Here is a 21130-nt window from a genome sequence, read left to right on the forward strand (position 1 = left end):
GTAGATACAGGCCACGCCACACCCGAGTGAAGGTCTTCAGGGGTTGGTGCACCTCCTCCCGCAGCCCTGCCGAGGGTGGAGAAGGGGTGGAGAAGGTGTGGAGGGAGTGATGTGAATGCCTGGCTGAGAAGAGGGCTGCTTCCCCTGCCTTGACTTTTTCTGTTTGGATTTACAGTCTAGGGGGCGGGCGAGAGCCAGGCAGCGGGAACCTGAGGTGGGGATGGAGGAGCCAGGCCAGTTTCATCTCAGGGAGCTTGAAAGCAGAGAGGATAGAAATGGCCGGACAGGGCCTGGGCCTGCAGCTGCCCCGTGCTGGCCACCCAGTCTTATGCCAGGGTCCTGTTTCAGTGCGTCGGGCCTTCAGTTCGTGATCGATATTTACTTCTCAGAATTTAACGGATTATGATCTTAAATTCCAGGTGTTTTTGCCTGCAGAAAAGACATTCTAGACTTTACTGAGAGGAAGCTGGTGCATATTGCAGAAGGCTGACCTGAGGGCTGACCCGCAATAGGACACCTTCAGGCTGGGCCTTAGGCTGCAGTAGAAACCCCTCTGCACCCCTGATAACTCCGGGCCTTCACAGCTGAGGAGATGGACTACATCTCTACTTAGAGTTCCAGGGTGTTCTTGTGAGATTGAAAACAAAACTCAGACATTGGTAACTTGAAGCTTTTTGGATGGATTTAAAGGAAACAGGGGGAGAAGTTCTTCCATAAGATTATGATGTATGTATTTCGTTAAGTTCTGTGGTTTACATTCAGTTTGTTCAAAATTTGTCCCAACTGTATACCAGTGTGTTAGACTCCATGTTAGGTGTGGTTTTTCTTCTGGAAGATTGTGGTCTCATATGGGACCCCATGACAGCTATGCATGTGGCTGCCTGAGTGTAAGTGCAGGATGACCTGCTCTGGGTGTGTCTGCGGTGTCGTCTGTGTCCTGGTGTTGAGTGTGAAGGGGGAGATTCACCCCTCTTGTCATCAGGGAGGAAGCCTGGTCCTGGTAGAGGTTGGCGGTGAGGGGAAAGGATGGGATGAGCGGGCTGAGAAAAGCGGGTGGATGAGGTGAGGCAGGCCTCCGGGGGGGGGGGGTCACCCGGCCCTCAACCCTCAGCCCCCACGTTCTGAGTGTCGGGCTGTCCCAGCCCTCCAGGTGCTCGCCCTCCTGCCACCCTTCAGGCTCCTGTGCCGCCTGCAGGCTGGGCCCCCAGCACCCTCGCCTCCACAGCTTTTCCCATCCCTGCCGACACCCCACCAGCCCGACTCCCGCCGGCACTGACCAGTCTCCTTTCCCATGCGGTGGGCGTCCTGCCATCTGATCGCCTCCGCACGGCAACCTTGCAGGGACCTTTTAAAACAATCAAATGATGTCACTCCCTGTTCCAACGCTGTGGTGACTACCTATGACTTTTTGATTAAAGTCTGAACCCTGCCTGGTTTTAAAAGCCCAGGTCTTGCCTGGCACGACTGCTTCTTCTCTTTGACAAAACAGTGGCAGTGTTTACAGGACTGATGATCCAGGTGAGTAAAGATGTTGATGATTGGGACACCTGCTCTGGGCCAGGCTCTGCTCTGAGGGCTTTATATATATCTCGACCCATTTAATCCTCACATCTCTGAGGTCGGTACTAATGCGTCCCCATTTTACAGGTGAGAAGCTTGAGGCATCCGCTCAGGGTCATACGGCAAGTCAGTGGCAGAGCTGGCTTGGAGCTGTGCGCCTCCCTTGCTCACCGGGGTCATAGGCACCCTCCTCCTACCTGTCAAGCCTCCGAGTGGCTCCCTTGACCGGAGCTGTGGCTCTGTGACCTTTCTGAGCAACTCTTAGTTGCGGCATGCATGCGGTATCTAGTTCCCCGACCAGGGATCGAACCCGGGCCCCCTGCGTTGGGAGCGTGGAGTCTTACCCACTGGCCCACCAGGGAAGTCCCTATTCTCTGCATTATAATCCAGTGCTGTTTTATATATTTAGCCACTCATATCAGTTCCAGCTCTGCCCATTGGGAGCTCTCTGGTTGGCTTCTTTGTCCTTTTGACATTCTGCATCCTGTGGTTTTTTGAGCACTTCCTTACTTTCTGGCACTGCCAGGTGCTCCAGGCTCATCTCGTGTTTTCTCTTCCACCCATTCTCCAAGGAGCCTGATTGCTTTGTGTGAGGACAGTGTTTAGAAACCGTATGTGGCAGTGGATGAGCTCACTGCTGCTGGGCGCCCCTGCCTCTGGGCCCTGTCAGTGTACATGCTTGTCTCCTTATTTTTATATCTCTCTTTCTGGAAATATATTAAAATCTTTGTACCTTTCTCTGAGAACCAGAGCATGGCGCCTGTCACCTGCACCTGTGATGCAATTAGCAAATCCTTCTAATAGGTGAATTCTGTGTCCCAGCTTGGATGTGTGCTGGAGGAGGTGTTCCTACATTTGTGATTGATTGGTTGACTGTGAGCCCCCAGCTTCTTCTGTCTCTCTCTTGTGATGATGGGTGTGTCCTTCCCCCAATGCTAGGACCACTCAGTCGCTAGCACCACTCAGTCGTTACCCTTCATCTTTAAGCTCTGTTTCCAGTTACTCAGCCTCATACACCGGGCCACTGATTGAACCTGCTGTCATTTGTTTATTCACCCTCACTGGCTACTAGATAATCTCTGATGTGGTGTCCTCCTCACTCTGTGACCCCCTTTCTACCCCAGGACCCTCCTCCCTCCTGGCCCTGTGACCCTCTCTCGACTCCCTGACCTCTCCTGACCATGGTGCAGTTCTTCTCCTGCGTGTGTGATAGGTTCTCTTAGGCAGCAACTTGCACACTGTCTTGGCTGTGCCCTCAGATTCCCGGTACCAACATGGGGGCAGCGCCATGAAGCTGTGCTGGCTCTTTCTCTGCAGTACAGCTTCCCGTTGTCTGTTCCATTTTGTGTTCTGTTCCACATGTAGATTTTATGCCCCGTGCTCTGAGAAGTGCTGTTCTAGGGTGTGCACCCTCCAGTGGTGTGTGCAGAGTTACGTTCCTCCTGCCCTGCTCTCTGATTACCTCAGTGGTTTCCTTTCTTTTTTGTCAGTCGATGGGTGAGTCCGTCATTTTGGTCATGATTGCAGTTACTCGGGAGACCATGCAGCCCTATGCTCAGTGGCAGTTCGGGTTCCTCCTCTCTGAATGTCCTCCTTATAGCCCTTGCCGACTTTCCTATTTCTGTTACTGATTTGTAGAAATTGTTTATATGTTCCAGTTCTTTGTTGGTTATGTGTCACAGATCTTCCTCCTCTCTGTGGCCTACCTTTTTTTTTTTTCCCAATTCATTTATTTATTTATTTTTGGCTGCATTGGGTCCTCGTTGCTGCGCGCGGGCTTTCTCTAGCTGTGGCAAGTGGGGGCTACTCTTCGTTGCGGTGCGTGGGCTTCTCATTGCGGTGGCTTCTCTTTGTCGTGGAGCACGGGCTCTAGGCGCACGGGCTTCAGTAGTTGTGGCACGCGAGCTCAGTAGTTGTGGCTCACAGGGTCTAGAGCGCAGGCTCAGTAGTTGTGGCGCATGGGCTTAATTGCTCCGCGGCATGTGGAATCTTCCCAGACCAGGGCTCGAACCTGTGTCCCCTGCATTGGCAGGCGGATTCTTAACCGCTGCACCACCAGGGAAGTCCCTGTGGCCTATGTTTTAACTTTGTGTACTCATGGGGCCTTCTCATACAGAAGTTTTACATTTAGTTTAGAGTTTTATTTTAAATTTATTTATTTTATTTTTGACTGCGTTGGGTCTTTCTTGTTGCGTGTGGGCTTTCTCTAGTTGCGGCGAGCGGGGGCTACTCTTCATTGCGGTGCGCGGGCTTCTCGTTGCGGTGGCTTCTCTTGTTGTGGAGCACGGGCTCTAGGTGCACAGGCTTCAGTAGTTGTGGCTTGCGGGCTCAGTAGTTGTGGTGCACGGGCCCTAGAGTGCAGGCTCAGTAGTTGTGGCACATGGGCTTAGTTGCTCTGCAGCATGTGGGATCTTCCCAGACCAGGGCTCGAACCTGTGTCCCCTGCATTGGCAGGTGGGTTCTTAACCACTGCGCCACCAGGGAAGCCCTAAATGATCGGTCTTTTCTATGCTATAATGTGTCTTGTTAATACTTCTCTACTTGGATTTAATAAAAACATTTCCTTATAAAATTTTTAAAGACAAGTGTGTTTTTCACATATAGGTTTAGTTTTTTGCCCTTTGTCAGGCAGCCATTCTTTCCCACCCGTGTGCCACCTCGGTCTCCGTGGGAGGGGCTGGTTCAGGGCTGGGTGTTCTCCCTGGTGGCCATTTGCTCCGAGTGCCAGGATCACACTTGACATCAGCAGGGGCTGTTCTCCCCCCTTGTTTTTCTTCTTCTTTAGAATTATCTTGGTGATTCTTGGCATCCTTTTTGGTCTCTATTTTAATTCCCATACCTCTCTTTTTTCTGGGCCTTATCCTCCTCTCTCTATGGTCTGGACTGGAGAGATGCAGGCATGCCACCTCGGTCTGTGGGTGAGGTCGTCCAGTCGGTGGGACGGTCAGGAAGATGTTGAGAGAAGAGGACAGCAGACAGCTTCCAGGATGAAAGGGCATTTGGTTTCTTCCTTGAGGAGTTGCGGGTGGTGGTTTATGGGAGGGAAACACTAGATAAAATCACACAGAGCATGCCTGTTACCAGGTGCACTGTGTGCATGCACTTCCACATGATTCTCACCTAAGAATCCTGGGAGGTGAAAAGGAGATGAAGAACCTGCAGCCCAGAGAGGGTGTGAGCGGTTGTAGCTAATCATCCTGAATCCCTTGTGCGTCTGCTGTTCCATGCTGCCCCTTCCCAGGATGGAGCCCCTGGGAGTGGAGGAGGCCCCATCCCAAGTGACCTGACCACATGTCCTAGTGATAAGAGTCGCCACGCCTCGCCTTGCTCCCCGTCTCGGGGTGTCCACGTTCTCCCTGCCCCCCCCCCCGCCCCCCCGAAGTCCCTCAGTGCTCGCAGGTACTGGGCAGCCTGGCGCTGGCAGCTAACACTTTGCACCTTTCATCTTGGGCTGGGCACACGACTTTCCCGGATTGGGCTGTAAATTCTTTGACAGTGATAGTGGTGGTGTCATTAACCAGTTCATTTTGTCACCAGGACAGAGGTGGCCAGCCGATTGTATGGCCTGAGGCTTGCCCCTCAACCCTGACACTTTCACCGCCTCTTCACCTGGGCCCAGGGAAGCCCTCCTCAGCCCTCCCAAGTTTCCTTCTTTCCTATTTTTTGATTTTTACTTTCAATAAAAGTAACGCCGATCTCTTTCCTCCAGTGTGGTACTTTTCATTCATCACAACTTGGTCCACCTGAAGCAGGAGTTGATGAACTTCACTTATTATGGGATGTCAGCATCGGAAAGAGCAGACCCTGTGGGTTCAGAGCCACCCTGCTGTGTCCTGACATGCACATCACATGTGCACATTGCATGCCTGCGTACGGCAGCCCCAGAGACCACCATGTCATCTGTTGGTGAGACAGCTGAGTACTGCTCACCTCAGGAGGGACAGCACCACCTCCAGAGCTCTGACAGCCTCTCAGAGGGGGTGGTAAGGCCAGAACTTGTTGAGAATTAGAAGTTTGATATAAGGTGGGTCTTTCAACGTGAGAACGTGGGGTGGGAGTCTTGATTAGGACTGGGTGAGGACAGTCAGGATTGGTGGAAACTGCAAGGCTACGATTTTGAGGGATTCAGAGGCTGGGTGTAAAGTGGGGGTTGAGTTTACATTCATGGAAGAGTTGAGGGCTCTTTGGGGAAGTTGCTGTAATGAATAGTCAGTGCTAGTGACGGCAGGGGCTGAGTGCTGAGGCTTGTTGATGTTGCGGCCAGGTGTGGCTTCTAGTCTGCATCTGTGGTGAGCGTGTGGCAGTGCTCGGTTCTCACGCACGCATCTGGTTTGGGTTCCGTTTCATCCCCTCACTGGGCCTCTTGCCCCTTGTTATGCTGTCTCCACGGGCAGCTTCTGATGCAGGCGATTCTGACAGGTGGCTGTGTTGCTGGGTTCACCCCTTCTGAGGTTTGGGTGTTGTTTCCCTCTGGTCTAATTGCAGGCTGTACCTCACTTTATTGTGCTTTGCTTTACCGTGCTTCGCAGATACTGTGTTTCCTACGAGTTGGAGGTCTGCGGCAGCCCTCTGTCAAGCAGGCCTTGCAGCACCATTTTCCCAGCAGCGTCTGCTCACTTCAGGTCTCAGTGTCACATTTTGGTACTTCTCCCAATATTTCAAACCTTTTCAATATTATTATATTTGTTATAAATACAAAACTTAACGGATGAGGAGTTGCTTCTTACGGATGAGCAAAGTGGTTTCTTGAGATGGAATCTACTCGTGAAGATGCTGTGAAGATTGCTGAAATGACAGCGGAGGATTTAAATATTGCATAAACTTAGCAGCAGGGTTTGAGAGGATTGATTCCAATTTTGAAAGAAGTTCTCCTGTGGGTAAAATGCTGTCGAACAGCATTGCCTGCTAGAGAGATCATTCGTGAAAGGAAGAGTCAATCGATGCGGCGGACTTCATTGTTGTCTTGTTTTAAGAAATGGCCACGGCCACCCCAGCCTTCAGCACCCACCATCCTGATCAGTCAGCGGCCACCAACACCAAGGCAAGACCCTCCACCAGCACGAAGATTATGCCTCGCCGAAGGCTCAGATGATGGTCAGCATTTTTTAACGATAAAATATTTTTAATTAAGGTATGTACATTGTCTTCTTAGACATAATGCTGTTGCACACTTAACAGACTACAGAACAGTTATATGGTATAGTGTAGAGGACACATAACTTCTACATGCATTAGGAAACCAGAAAATTCATGTGACTCACTTTATTGTGGTGGTGTGGTGGTCTGGGACAAAGCCCACATCTCTGAGGTGTGCTTGTATTCCTCAATTGGGAAGTCTGTTGGGACTTGAAATAGTAAAGCTGGTCATAACTGTCCTGATTTTGGATGACTAGGAATAGAAAATTGAGTTAAAGACTAAGAATTCAGCATATTTATGGAGTAGATTATCTAGTTTTTGTTTTAAAACGTATATTTCATATTTATATACTTGTAAAAAATTGGAATGCCTCCTTCCCTTGTTGAAGTAATTAACACGATTTAAGAAAAAGTTTCACTATAACCAACTTATATCTTTAGTTAATTAGAAGAGTTCATAGTAAATATTGATTATGTTTTTGTTGGCTGACCATCTGATACAGATTGTCAAAGACGTTCCCTAAATTTGCATTTTTACCTGTCAAATGATTCATGGGCTTATCATGAGACTCCAAGCACCTTGCCTCATTTATTTTAGGTAAATATAGAATCGTCTCATATTTTTAACTGTGCTACAGAATTAATTTTACAATGTTAAAAGCACATTTTCAAAATATACTTTTTGTAAGAATTTTTTTTATTAAACTGAGCCTTCCTGACAGCGTCTTGGCCATGAGTGGGCGCTAAGGAATGGAAGGCATCCCGGAGGAGCTAGGCTGGTGCACGCAGTGACCACGGGCCAGTCCTGTCCCCAGCTGGCCCCTCTGTGTTCCTCAGCTGGACTTTCCCTTTATATTTAGACAAGCTCCTGGTACAACTGGTCAAGAGAAGAAAAGACTACACAAGGAAACCATGTTGAATGCAAAGGGAGCAATAACTCCAAAAAGTAGAGATTAAAAAATTAGAGTATTCCTGTTAGAAAATAGGCGCGACGACACCCTTCAGACCTCAAGGAGGTGAGGAGCTGTGAAGATCTTTTGGTGGTAGTGATGGAACTTGAGTTAATCAAACATCTGGAAGGAAGTAGGAAGACAAGTTAATAAACCAGGAGAAGTCGTTTGTAAACTATGAAACCAACGAAGAATTCTTATCAAAAGTTTATAGAGAACTTCTTCAAACCAGGGAAAGCACAAACAAAAGCCATGGCAGGAATTTCACAGAAATGAGTCGCATATACGGCCAGTTAACATTAATACGCAGAGAAATGTGAATCAAGACCATACGGAAATACTATTTTTTATATATTTTTACTTCATAAAACTTTAGAAAGTGTGACAGTGTTGAACATGACCCCGTGGGTTGACGGGACCCCGTGCACACCACTGGTGCATGGTGAATTGGGGCAGCCCTTGGAAATGAGTTCGCACTGCCTTTTAAGGGTGGGTTGCTTACTTTTACACTCTTGACCCAGCAGGCCCACTCCTGGGTGCATAACCAAGACAAACCCTTCAGGTTTTGTGACACAAAAAGGAAAGCGTAGCATAATGAATGTCCACGAGGTTCCCCCCCTTCCTTGTTAGCAGCATGTCATGATTCGTGTTTCATTTCTCTCCCTAATCCCAGACTTTTTTTTTTGATATGGCAAATCCCAGAAATCACAGACTTCACCCATATATATACTTCAGTAAAAAAAAATAAGGGCTTAATGTAATTATCATAACTTATAAATTTATGGTTCCTTATAATCATCTAATGTCCAGTCTGTGTTCACTCTTTCCTGATTGTCTCAAAATGTCTTTTTTCAGTTAGTTTTTTCAAAATAGTATTCCAGCAGGTCCAAACATTACATTTGGTTGCTGTATCTTCTAAGTCTCTTAATTTAGAATCATTTCCCTTCTCTTTTTTCATTTTATGCCATTTATTTGTAAAGAAACTTAGAGTTTTGTCTATTGTAATTTTCCAGATTCTGGACTTGGCTGGTTTTATTTTTTTTTTGGTGTTGTTGCTTTTCTGGCTGCGTTGGGTCTTCGTTGCTGCACGCGGCCTTTCTCTAGTTGCAGTGAGCGGGGGCTACTCTTCCTTGTGGTGCGCGGGTTTCTCATTGCAGTGGCTTCTCTTGTTGCGGAGCATGGGCTCTAGACGCACGGGCTTCAGTAGTTGCAGCATGCAGGCTCAGTAGCTGTGATACGTGGGCTCTAGGGCACATGGGCTTCAGTAGTTGTGGCATGTGGGCTCAGTAGTTGTGGCACACGGGCTTAGTTGCTCTGCAGCATGTGGGATCTTCCCGGACCAGGGATGGAACCCGTGTCCCCTGCATTGGCAGGCGGATTCTTAACCACTGCACCACAGGGAAGCCCCAATGTACATGGTTTTGATGAAGATGTTCTCTGTCCCTTGTGCTCCCTATAGTCTAGTGATTAGATCTGTGGGGTGGGGTGGATTTAAGGCCCAGCGTTGGTGCAGGACTACAGCAAAGGTGAGGCTCTCTCAGGAGGTGCCTGGTACCTGGCTGTTGCGGACATAGGTGATTTTCTGATCCTTCCGTGGGCAGACTCCCATCTGCCGCTCACCTAGCGCTCAGCGTCTGTCAAGGGATGCTGCCCAGCCTCAACGTTTCCATTGTAGTTTACACAGTGGTGATTTTCTCATTCTGTTATACCTTCATTTATTATCTTATAGAGGGACTTGGCTTTTCTGGAATCCTTATAGAGGGACTTGGCTTTTCTGAAATTCCAGTTCCTGTAGAACCTTTTTTTTTTTAAATTAATTTTCAGACTGAGCTATGCTCTGCTCACCAGAGGTGACCACTGGGGTTTTATGAGCTCATGGATCTTTAACTATTTCACGTTATTCTTTTTGATGCTCAAATTGTCCCATCTTTGGCCAGCAGGAGCCCTCTGGGGGTCTCGTGTGCCTCTCGTGGGACCTTCCTCACCTTGAACGGCATCTTTGCTCTCAGGGGACCACTTAGCTTAGGCCGGCTGGAGACTAGCCACCCCTCCACAGGGGCTCTGGTCCTGTCGGTGAGGCAGGCCCGCTACTGTCTGGGGAGACCGATTGGTGGCAGATGCTAAACTGGTGAGATCAGTGTAGATAAACTTATTGATGTGAGATTTTTAAAAAGAAACTCAAGGGTAGAACTGGAAGCTTATTAGGCATAATGCATAACTTCCCTCCCTGAATGCCCCAGAAGGTCAAGAAATCTCTATTCATAAAAGTCACTTGTTGAGTCTTGCGTCCGTAGGCGGACTTTCTAACTGGGTGGGAAGGCACTGAAGAGGGCAGTGATCCAGCGCGCAGAGGGCAGTGACCCTGAACATTTTCCCGTTTGGGCCATTTTACACGTTTGTCTCGCTTATTCTTCTTGGCCACTCTTTGGGACAGAGCTGTCAGTGTTCTGGTTTTATGGTTGGGGACCAGGGACCAGAGTGCCATGACCTGCTTGAGGATTCATGACTGGCACCCAGTGACATGGGGTCGGCCTCGGGCCTTGAGTGCTGTGGACACGGGGTTTTCAGTGACCACTGGGCCTGGTGTAGAGGGCTCTGAGCCCCGCACCTGGGGCCCGGTGGTGTTGGCTCCTGTTGCCTGAGGAGCTGAGAAGAGGCAGGTACTAGAAAGGATCCTGCAGGTGGGGGGCCCCAGAGGAGACTGGGCAGGAGGCTGGGGAGGACGGTGGGGCGCCTGGTGCAGAGCGCCCTCTGGGCGGGTCATGTGGACCGACGCTGCCATCTGACCCTTTCCTTTCTCAGCTGCAGAGGTGAAGTGTGACATGGTGTGGCGTGGTCATCCCAGGCAGTCACAATGGCTAAGGATCCAGGCCCCGACAGTCACATTGCAGTGCTGAGAATGCTGCCCGGGGACCTGCTTCCAGGAGGGCACAGTTGGTGCTGGGCTTCCGAAGCAGGGAGTTGGGGCTCCGAGGTGGGCAAGTGTTCTAACAATGCTCACTTTGTATAGGTTGGAAGATGCAGAAATCCAGAGGAAAAACCACTGTGTTTCCAATGGCTCCCATCCACATGTGGGATATGGTGGGATCAGTGAGAAGAGAAGGAAGTCGATGAGAGATGGAGCTGGTCTGTGAAGAGAGAGGATGAGCTGCTGTCTACTGACCACCTAATACACCCCGTACACGCACACACACCACAAACATGTGTATAACAGACGTGCACACCACACGTACACACCATGCACATGCTTACAGCACACATGGTCACATGATGTGCTCATGCACACGTACCCACGCACGACACGTGTGCTCGTACACGCGGCCCCTCCCACTGGGTTCAGGGGCAGTGGCATCTACAGGTGGGTAGGGAGGTGTGGCCAGAGCTGTCACACCTGGGCACCACTGAGGACAGTGGAGAGGTGGCCTTTGCCTTAGGTCATGAGGGGCAAGTGTGAGTGTGTGGAGGCAGGATGTTCCAGGGTGAAAGCAGCTCTTTCTGGCTCTGGGAACCTGGTGATCACTGCCCAGCACCTGTCTTCACGTAGGGGGAGCCACCCCCAACCCCGGGAGCCTGGGAAGGGGCCTGAGAGCAGCCCCAGCTTCTCCCCGAATTATAACCCATTCCCTGTATGGGCTCCAGCCTGCTGCACAAAAGCCTTTATCTGGGGGCTGTGACCCCTTTTACCCGCGACGACTCCTACTTGCCACTGGCTGTTCTAATTCCCACGCTGCCGTGGCGCAGGGGCGTGGAGGGGGAGAGCGGGGGCGGCCTGAGCTCATCCCCCACCTGTGCAGGTGATGCTGGCTGTGGGCGTCTGCCCAGCAGAGCCGGTCCCTTGGAGACACAGGGCCTGGCGTTTCCTTTAACACGGTCGCAACCCTGTAATCCGCTGCTGCGGCTCCAGGCGTGGGGGCTGCAGTGAGGCCTGTGGCCAGCGCCGCCCGCCACCGCCGCGGTGCCCTGGCTGCTGACTCACGCTCCTCCTTCCCCCTTCCCCACCCCCAGCGCTGGCCAGCAGCTGCAGGGGGGTGGCCGCAGGCTGGTGGGGGACAGGGTGAGGGCGGGGGCCCAGAGCACCTGCACATGGCAGGAGACTTACTGTTGCACACTGTTGGCTGGAAGTAATCAACTGTATTTAAAGAGAAGGTGGATTTTTAGAGTTAAAAACGCCCAGCAGCTTGCTGCTCTGTGCTGGGAGTGACTCTCCTGGCTCCGCTGGGAAGAGGCTGCAGGTCTGGGGGGAGGGGGGCAAGCGCCTGCTGAGCAGCGCCCCTCCTGCTCTGGGGGAGGGGGTTCCCTGAGCACAGCCGCCCGTGGGGTGGAGGGTGGCCCCTTGAGGAGGTGTGACCTCATGGCATCTCCCGTCCTCTGCTCGTCTGCTGGCCGTCCTGGTCGGAGGGCCCACGTGGATGGCAGCCGATAAGGGCTTAGCCGTATGTCATGGGAAGTAGCTGTCCCCCCACTTTGAGGGTCCTTAAGTTTATTTCCTAACCTCTGCCAGTGCCAGGCCACATAGGCTTTTATTTTGTGTGTGGGTATTTTATTTCCGTGTTTTCATAACCTTGATTATTTCACACAGGTAACGTACACACACGATTCAAAAGGCCATGCAGAGAAGATGTACGGGGAGGGTCAGGCCTGCTCCCACCCCTCCTGTTACTTGGTGCTCATTGGCGGTATTCTGTGCACGTTCAAGTGTTTGTCAGATGTGAGCTTTACAGCTGCAGTAGGTGCTAGAGCGGGGAGGAAGCCTGTGGGTCAGGGACACGTGGGTATTGGGCCACCCTGTCCCCCGGACCTGTTTCAGGGGCTCAGCAGGCAAGCAGGCTGGCGTGGCCACTGGAGAGCTCCCGGGAGTGGGGGCCACAGGGCAGATCACCGTCTCCTGTCAGTGTGTTCTTAAAGAGAGCTCTTTTTCTCCTGGTGGTAAAGTGTCTGCATGTTGTAGGGAATTCGGACAATACCTAAAGATACAGAAAAGAAAATCAAACTGCTTGTGATCCTGCTACCCAGAGACAACCACAGAGGCTTAATGGACTTCCTTTTATACATACACACACGTCTTTGTGTGTGTGTTTTCTTAGAAGACTGAACCTGTACCATGCACAAAAGCTGCATGTCCTCTGTCAGTTCTGTAGTATATTGAAAGCTTTCCTCGCATCACGGAAGCCCCTCTGCAGACGCTTGCGTTTGGTGGCATCCGCATCAGGCTTACTCTGACCACCCTGTGGTCAGGCTTTGGCCGTTCCCGTCTCCTTTGCCCCACCCTGCTTCCTCTGTGGCTCTAGGGCCCCACAGGGGCCCGCCATCCCTCCCTGGCCACGTGAGCAGGTAGTTTGGGGCTGGCATCTGTTCTGATTGGTCAGTGCCCAGCCCTGCCCCTGACCTAAACTGCTGCAAAAAGTACCACAAACTGGGTGGCTTAGATCAACAGAAATAAATCTTCCCGTAGTTGTGCAGTCGTAAGTCCAGGATCAGGGTGTTGTGGGGCTGCATTCCCTTGGGACTCTGGGTAGAACCTTTCCTTGCCTCTTCCAGCTTCTGGGGTGGCTGACAGCCCTCAGCGTCCCTTGACTTGCAGCTACCTCGCCGTCGCCATGTGGCTGTCTTTTCCCCGAGTCTCTACACGTTGTCCCTCTGTGCGTGTGTCTTCGTGTCTGGATCTCTCTCCCTTTAAGGACACGGTCTCGTTGGATCAGGGCCCACCCTCACGGCCTCGTTCTAACTGGATTACCTCTGTGTAGACCCTGTCTCCAAAGGAGGTGCTGAGAGTTAGGGCTTCAGCGTATTAATTTTGGGGGACGTGGTTCAGCCTGTAGCCGCCGCCAGTTTACCAGCCCAGAGAGCCTGGGCTGTGATGGACGCCCAGCCTCAGATACAAGGTGTGTAAAGCATACCCACAGGAGGTAAACATGTTCTTGGCTTAAAACTTTTGCCAGAAAAAGTGCGTCCTCATTAACCACCGCTCCCAACTCCTCCTGACCAGAGGTGAGGGCTGATGGGGCACACGTGTTCTTGACCCTTTTCTGGGTGTTTCCATCTGCACACATCAGATGCTCACAGTGAGTGGGATCTCATCCGTCGGCCTCTCCCTCCAGGTGCATCTGCTGGGCTCTCCAAGGGCAGGAGAAGGTGGCCGAATGAATCTGTTTTGGGGGATGTCCTTCCTCATAGGTGTTGCCTCCTCCCCGACTAAGCTTCTGTCTTTAATTTAGATCTAAAACTCACTATGATGGACTCTACACTTATTTTTGTATGGTGTTCATACTATCATTAACACTGTTAAATTCTGTGGCAAGTCTTTTATTGTACTTTATTTTTAACATCAGCTTCTTGGCCATGCCTGTTTGCATCTGTGCTGGGTTGGTAATGCGTGTACAGGAGGATTTGGCTGACTGGGTTTTTTCTAGGCTGTCTCATAAGCACACTGCTCGCATCTTAGGAAAGCCTGCAGTTTAGTACATTGCCTTGGCTTTCATTTATTTACCGAGAGAAAATGGAGGCTGGTGTTGGATTAGGATTCAAGTTGAGCAGCTGTAGGCTGAACTTGTTTTGCCAAGTAGTTTATGAGAAACCAGGCACCCACAAGCCCCAGGATTTTTTTTTTTTTTTTGGCTGTGTCGGGTCTTCGTTGCTGCACACGGTCTTTCTCTAGTTGTGGTGAGCGGGGGCTACTCTTCGTTGTAGTACGCAGGCTTCTCACTGCGGTGGCGTCTCTTGTTGCGGAGCATGGGCTCCAGGTGTGTGGTCTTCAGTAGTTGCAGCACACGGGCTCGGTAGTTGCGGCACTCAGGCTCTAGGGCGTGCAGGCTTCAGTAGTTGTGGTGTGTGGGCTCAGTAGTTGTGGTTCTCAGGCTCTAGAGCGCAGGCTCAGTAGTTGTGGCGCACGGGCTTAGTTGCTCCGTGGCATGTGGGATCTTCCCGGACCAGGGCTCGAACCCGTGTCCCCTGCATCGGCAGGCAGATTTTTAACCACTGCACCACCAGGGAAGTCCCCTCAGGATTTTATTAATGAGGCTCTTTGGTTTGTGGGCTGGCCTGGTTTCTAAGCTTCATGAAGACCGGGAGGACCAGGCTGTGCCGTGGTCTGTGGTGGCGGATACTTTCCCTAACCTTAAGGGTGCTGCACTCAGGGTCTTCTCCTTGGCTTTTCCCTTTGTTCCTGTGACCTCCCAGGAAGCCCGAGCTGGGGGGTCAGAAACGAAATCGCCCAGAGAGAGGGAGAGTTTTAGATGCAAAACCAAGTGAGATTAGGTGGAAATTCTCACAACCTAGAGACAGTATGTACCTGGGTTCCCCTGTGGCCTTCCTGCCCTGTGTGTGGGCCTGGGCTGTCATCTTACTTCTTGTTCTTTCTCAGGAGGCAGGAGCAGTTCCAGAGAAACCCCGACAGCTACAATGGTGCTGTGCGTGAGAACTACGCTTGGTCCCAGGACTACACTGACCTGGAGCTCAAGGTGCCGGTGCCCAAGCACGTGGTGAAGGGCAAGCAGGTAACCTCGGGGGTTCTTCCCAGCTTCTCTGCTCAGCTTCTTTCCTTGGGCCATAGGCTTCAGGCCGTGGGCTGCACTGGAGCTGGTCTCCCCGTTTCGCCACCAACACAAAACCACTTCTTTTCTGCAGTCACAAGCCTGCCACCCCATATCCTCTTTAACCACGTCAAGTATGAGACCCAGCTCAGCCCCCTATGTGAATAGAACCTGAGCTTTGTTGTTGCTTTTTAATGACAGTATTTTCATATCATTTATTGCCTTTAGTCTCTGCAAAAGCACTACAGAGTAGGCAAAGCAATTATTGTTATACCCATTTCATAGATGGAGAAAGTGGAGTCCCAAGAGGCAAAGCAAAGAACTACATGTTCTGTAGTGACAAGTGGACTTCCAGTCCTGTGCTCTGCGGAGTTGTAACGTTTACAGCTTGAGTTGATTTCTCCATCGTAATGAGCTTGAGTGAGTAGAAATTTAATCTTTTAGCAGGAGAGAGATGTTTACTTGGGGACGTTGCTGAGAATAACATGATTGTAGCTCGTTGGAAACAGGTAGGCATCACTTCAAAGGAAAAACTCTCACGTGAAATGGGACATTGTTACTATAATCCGTAATATAAAAAATTCCGATATATGCCAGAAACTGTTTCCTTATTTCAGTCATAATGAGAAACTACAACGTGCAAAGTAAGTAGTATCTTTTATGTTTTATAGATCAGAAATTGAGGGCGAGAGAAGTTACTTGGTTATCCAGGTGACATGGAAAAGTCACCATGTGTCTCCGTCACTCTTGCTGTGCCGGGGCCAGTGAGCACTGCCCAAATGTTTCTGAAGGAGTGAATGGCTGAATGGGTGCAGTGGTAAAGCCGTGGTTTGATTCACGTGTGTTTGCTTCTGAAGCTCATGCTGTTTTCCCTGTGTCCCACTCCTCACTTGATAAAGCGAAATAACTGCTGGCTTCTTTCAAAGAGAAGGTCCCAGAGTATGTAAAACAGAAGTTGAGTTTCATATACATTTTCGAGAAACGATGCCCTGTAAAGTGGCTCCTGCTGGTCTGGGTACGTGTGTGGATCCAGGTTCTGGGCAGTGAGCGAGCCCCTCCAGGCCTCCCCTCCACCCCACCCCCGTCCTGAGGCCCCTGCTGCTCCCTCCCTGGTTCCCTAGGCTCTACCTAAAACAGGCCTGCCCTGTGCAGGAGTCCGGGTGGGGCCCAGGGAAGCCTCTAAGAATACTGCTACTTTCCGCCAGTGTCAGACGAATGCAGTTCATTCTGCAGCACAGAAGACAGGAGCCGGACAGGAGCCCCTGAGCCTTCACGGCTCCACGTGGGTGTGCGTCAGGGTGTCATGGAGATGGTGGCTGCAGCAGCACTGTCTGCTCGTTCCTCCCTTTCTCCTTTTCCCACCCCATCCCAGGAGATCTCACCAGGGCTCAGTGACCAGTGACCCAATGGACTTCAGGATCCAGGTCAGACCAGGTAACTAGGGGTCATCCCTACAGAGTCCTACTTTTGATGACTGTGTTCCCTCTGATTGTGGTGGGTCATAGTGGGTGCAGGCTGACCTTCCTTGTCAGAATAGTTTGTTCAGCATCCTTTAGAGTTTTAGTGGGTCAGGTGTTGATTTTCATTTTGATTTTTGGTAGGATTGCCTTGTGTGTAGGCGAATAAATTATGAAAAGCGTTGGTAACTATACTTCACTACTTGGCTAAAAATGTTACAGCTTCCTGGTCTAGTGTCTGTCTTCTGGAGCTTTCTCTGGAAGGACTTGTGTTAGGCCCAACCTAAAGCTAGTTATTTTGGGGACTTCCCTGGCGTCCCAGTGGTTAGGACCCCGCGCTTTCACTGCCGATAATGAGGGCTCCGTCTCTGGCCGGGGAGCTAAGGTCCCGTAAGCTGCGCTGTGCGGCCAGAAAGAAAAAAAACAACTAGTTATTTTCTCTTTCTTTGACTTAAGAGACACAGGTTACCTGGCATCTCTTGCCGAACTTCCCACAGCCATCCGGGAAACCTTCCCATTGAAAACAGCATCTCAGATGTGCACGCTGGTCATTGGGGTGTCAGTCTCACGATGCTGCCCTGCCATGAGCGGTGTGTTGTGAGGGGCCTGTCCTTCGTCTCATCGCGCTGAGGGACAGACCGTCATGCCTCAGTCATACCTATGCCTCCTAAATCCACTTGTTGTGACCTCTGGGAGGAGATGGCCTCGCTTTCACTGAGGCTAACCCTGGGTTTTGCTCATTCCTGCATTAGACGTTTACTGACCACATGATGGTCCCCAAGACTCAAACAAGATCGCTGCTCTGGAGCTGACCTGCGTGGGGCTCAGCTGATGACAGCAGGTGCGCCAGTACAGTTCCAGGGTGTGGCGGGTGCCGTGCGGAGCATAAACAGGCTGTTGGCACCCCTCGGGCCCTTCTTCCCAGCAGCCTTTCGAGGCGTTGCGGTGTGCACAGGGGGAAACGCGGAGACAGTGAGGGTCTCTCCATGCTGGCTTGCTCTGGAGCCAGCGCTCCCACTACTCGCGGGGTGTGGATGAGCCTGGGTGTTTGTGACGCCGGGGTTGGAAGAGGCGTGTTCCCCGTAAGGCATTTATTTATCTAGTGTTGGCACTTTGTGACACCTGCTGACTTAATTTACACTAGTCTCCTACGTGGTTGAATTTTTTTTCTCCTTCAGTAGTATTTTTCCCCATATCATTAAAAAATTGATGTATAATTGGCATACAGTGTTATATTAGTTTCAGGTGTACAATGTAATGGTTTGATATCTGTGTGTGCTGCACAGTGATCACCACAGTAAGTCTGGTTAACACGCTCACCATATTACAGAACTGTGTGTGTGTGATGAGAACTTCTAAGATTTACTCCCTTAGCAACTTTCAAATTCCAGGTCGCTTTTATACTGCAACCTTTGAAAAATGCATGGTCTCTCTAGTTCTTGGTGATCTAAAGAGTTTTAGGCATGCCTCACTTTAAACCTAGGGATAAGTTTATTTTGTATCTCTCGGCTTTTGCTGGCCTAAGGGTTTTTTCTGAGTTGCCACTTTCTTTCTGGGCTGGCTCCTTTCCAGCTCTTCCCTGCGGTACCTGTCACGGCTGCCTGTCAGCAGTGTTTATTTTTGGTTTTTGTCTGTGGCACCTATCCGATAGCATCATGCTGGTAGCTGTGATTGTAGCGGCTCAGCTGATGAAGTCGCAGTTGTTCTGGGTTTGTAGTTAGCTCTGTGTGTGAGGGGCCAAGGGTGTTGGGGGTAATGGGTAGATGTGGGAGCACTGAGGGTTAATGCAGGGGGGTCCTGGGCCCCCCCTTCTCCAGCTGTAGCTTGGTGCTTGAGGCCTCAGAACATTGCCCCTCCTTTACTCCTTGCGGATTTTTCCCTGTGGAAAACGTATTTGCCTCTCAAGGGTAGTGGGGAACAGATAAACGCATGTGCGTAACGCTTTAAGTTCAAGCGTTCTTATTTTACATGCGACTGTTTTTTTGTCTGTGTTGTTTTTATCATTTTGCTGGTGCATCTAACGGAAAACTTCTCAAAATGAAGCTTTGGTTTCATTCATCAGTGAAATGTAGTTAGGTCTTTGCTTCATCACGTTCTTTGTTCTGTCCGCTCTGCACGGGAAAAGCAGCCGAGTTCCGCATTCTTTCCTCAGCGTAGCCATGGGGTAGGGAGAAGGAACTTTGCCATCAGGACATTGTGTGTGTGATCGCTAATGCCAGCTGGGGCTGGTTATAAACCTGGCATTTCATTGAATCATAGGATTTTAATGCAGGAAAATTGAACTCCAGAGAGTTTTAGTCTGACTCTCATTTTGAAGATGAGAGAGCTCTCCTGGAGGCATAAACCTCTAGGGCGCCACACTGTCCGGTGAGACGGTGGTGGAGTGGAGCGCAGGACCCGGCTCCCACCTCCTCCCTGTCTGATCAGTTGTCTTTTGCGTGGAAAATGTCATGATATTGTTGCACACAGTCATGACTGGATGACATTGAGTGACAAGTGAATTACTTTCCTTCTCAGTATTCTCTTTCCTCTCGGAGATTGTGCATGGTCTTTACTGACGGATGAGGCCCTTCCTGCTGGCTGGTGGGCTCACGGCCATGCTGCATGCCATCTCTCGCCTCACCATGGGAACCTTCCAGAACAGCACCAAGGCCCCTGGGCATGTCTTGTACAGTGACGCTGTGCCCCAGAGCTTGATTCAGCTGTAGGAATTTGTGCTTAAAAGCTCTATTACCCGGTGTTCCCTTCTTAGAAGGCGTTTAGAAAAAATGTAGGAAGACTCTTTTTTATAGGAAACTTCCATAGCAGAAAAGGCTAATAGGCTGCATTTATCTGTTAAAAAATTGTTTTTGTTTGAATGCATAGGACATTTACCTGTTCAAAAGAATAAAATGTACAAGGAGAGGTTTCTTTCCTGCCTCTGCCCTTTTATCCTATACCAGCCCCCACCCCAACCTCAGAAATCACAGTACTAGTTCCTGGGATCTTTGGGCAGATGTTTTCTATGCATATGTTGTCAAGTTGTCAACTATGAATAAATAGCCTCGCGGCCCCACCTTCAGCACAGATGATGTGCGCGCCCCCGCCCCCCCCAATTCCCTCTGTCAGCCCCACCAGGGCGGTTCTGGTCTCTGGTGTTTGCCGCCGTGCCCCCAGGGCCTCAGCCGTGCCTGCCAGCCAGAGTGGCTGCCCGGGAAGGTCTCAGGGGACCTAGGGTTTCCCGTGTCATCTGGCTCAGGCTGTCGGGACGCGGAGAGTGCAAGTGCCCTGAGCCCGCCACCCCTTACGCCCAGGGCTCTGCTCTCTGCTGCTCCTCCCGTCAAGCTGCTTGGCAGGTCCTTACTCCATTTTCGTTACATCCCTTTGGATCAGTAGTTTCTTGTATAGTTTTTTGTTTTTCTGGAGTTTCTGGCCGTCTTTCTTTTTTTCTTGTCAAAAAATAGTACACTTTCATCATAATCTCAGAATTATTCAGACTCTCACTAGTACTGTGTATTGTCTAGAAATCACTTCCTGCAGACCCTCTCGTCTCTGACTCCCATCCGGACTGATTATTTTCTGGTTCGGTTGTATAGCTTGCATCCTGGAGCTTCTTTTCACTGCACTTCTAGGTTAAATTCACTGTGTTTTAGATCCTTGTTGGATCTTCCTCTTTTTTTCCCCTAGTTTTATTGAGATATATTTGACATATAATGTATTAATTTCAGGTGTACAGCATAATTATTTGGGATGTGTATGTTTAGCAAAATGATTACCACAATAAGTTTAATTAACCTTCATCACCTCACGTAGTTATAAATTTTTTCTCGTGATGAAAACTTTTAAGTTCTACTCTCTTAGCAACTTTCAAATGTACCGTTTAGTATTGTTCATTACAGTCACCATGCTGTACATTAGATCCCCAGAACTTACTCATTTTATAAGTGGATTTTGACCCCCCTCCTCATCCAGGATCTTCCTCTGTTTTCATCCTCATTTTGTTGTGGTATAGACTCAGGTAACTTTCTCGAAATGATGTGTGGCAATAAATGCAGCGTTCTTGAATGTCTTAAAATGCGGTTATTTTAAACTTCCGCTTATTTTGTGGTTTGAGTTTTTATAGAATTCTAACTTTAAAAAATACTTTCCTGGGAGTTTCCTGCTGGCATAGTGGTTAGGAGCCTGGGCTTTTACTGCTGTGGCCCGGGTTCGATCCCTGGTCGGGGAACTGAGATCCTGCAAGCCGTGTAGTGTGGCCAAAAAAAAAAAATCTCCCCTAACAAGATTGAAGGCATTATTCTCCTGTCTTCTTACATCCGCTGTTACTGCTTCTAGAAATGTCTTCCATTCCGGTTCTTTGTGAGTAAACTTTTTTTCTCCTATTTGGAACTTTTAAGACCTTATTTTAAATACTCAGTGGTATGAAATGTCATGAGTTTGTGGAAGTCGTCTTTCATTCGTCCTGTTCAGCCCTCAGTGGGTCCTTTTAAACTGAAGCCATATTTTTTCTTAAGCTCTG

General features: G+C 50.0%; 1 protein-coding gene across 1 annotated transcript in view; it reads left to right on the forward strand.

The window, feature by feature from the left end:
* The window catches only part of NUDCD3 (NudC domain containing 3), a 72780-nt gene that overhangs the window by 34178 nt on the left and 17472 nt on the right, over positions 1–21130 (forward strand). The window contains exon 3 of the mRNA XM_029232913.1: positions 15007–15139. Coding sequence (XP_029088746.1) covers positions 15007–15139 — 133 coding nt within the window. The remainder of the gene's footprint in view (positions 1–15006; positions 15140–21130) is intronic.

The sequence above is a fragment of the Monodon monoceros genome, unplaced genomic scaffold (genome assembly GCF_005190385.1).
Source record: "Monodon monoceros isolate NGI ecotype Baffin Bay Population unplaced genomic scaffold, NGI_Narwhal_1 Super_Scaffold_2, whole genome shotgun sequence".
Lineage (NCBI taxonomy): Eukaryota > Metazoa > Chordata > Mammalia > Artiodactyla > Monodontidae > Monodon > Monodon monoceros.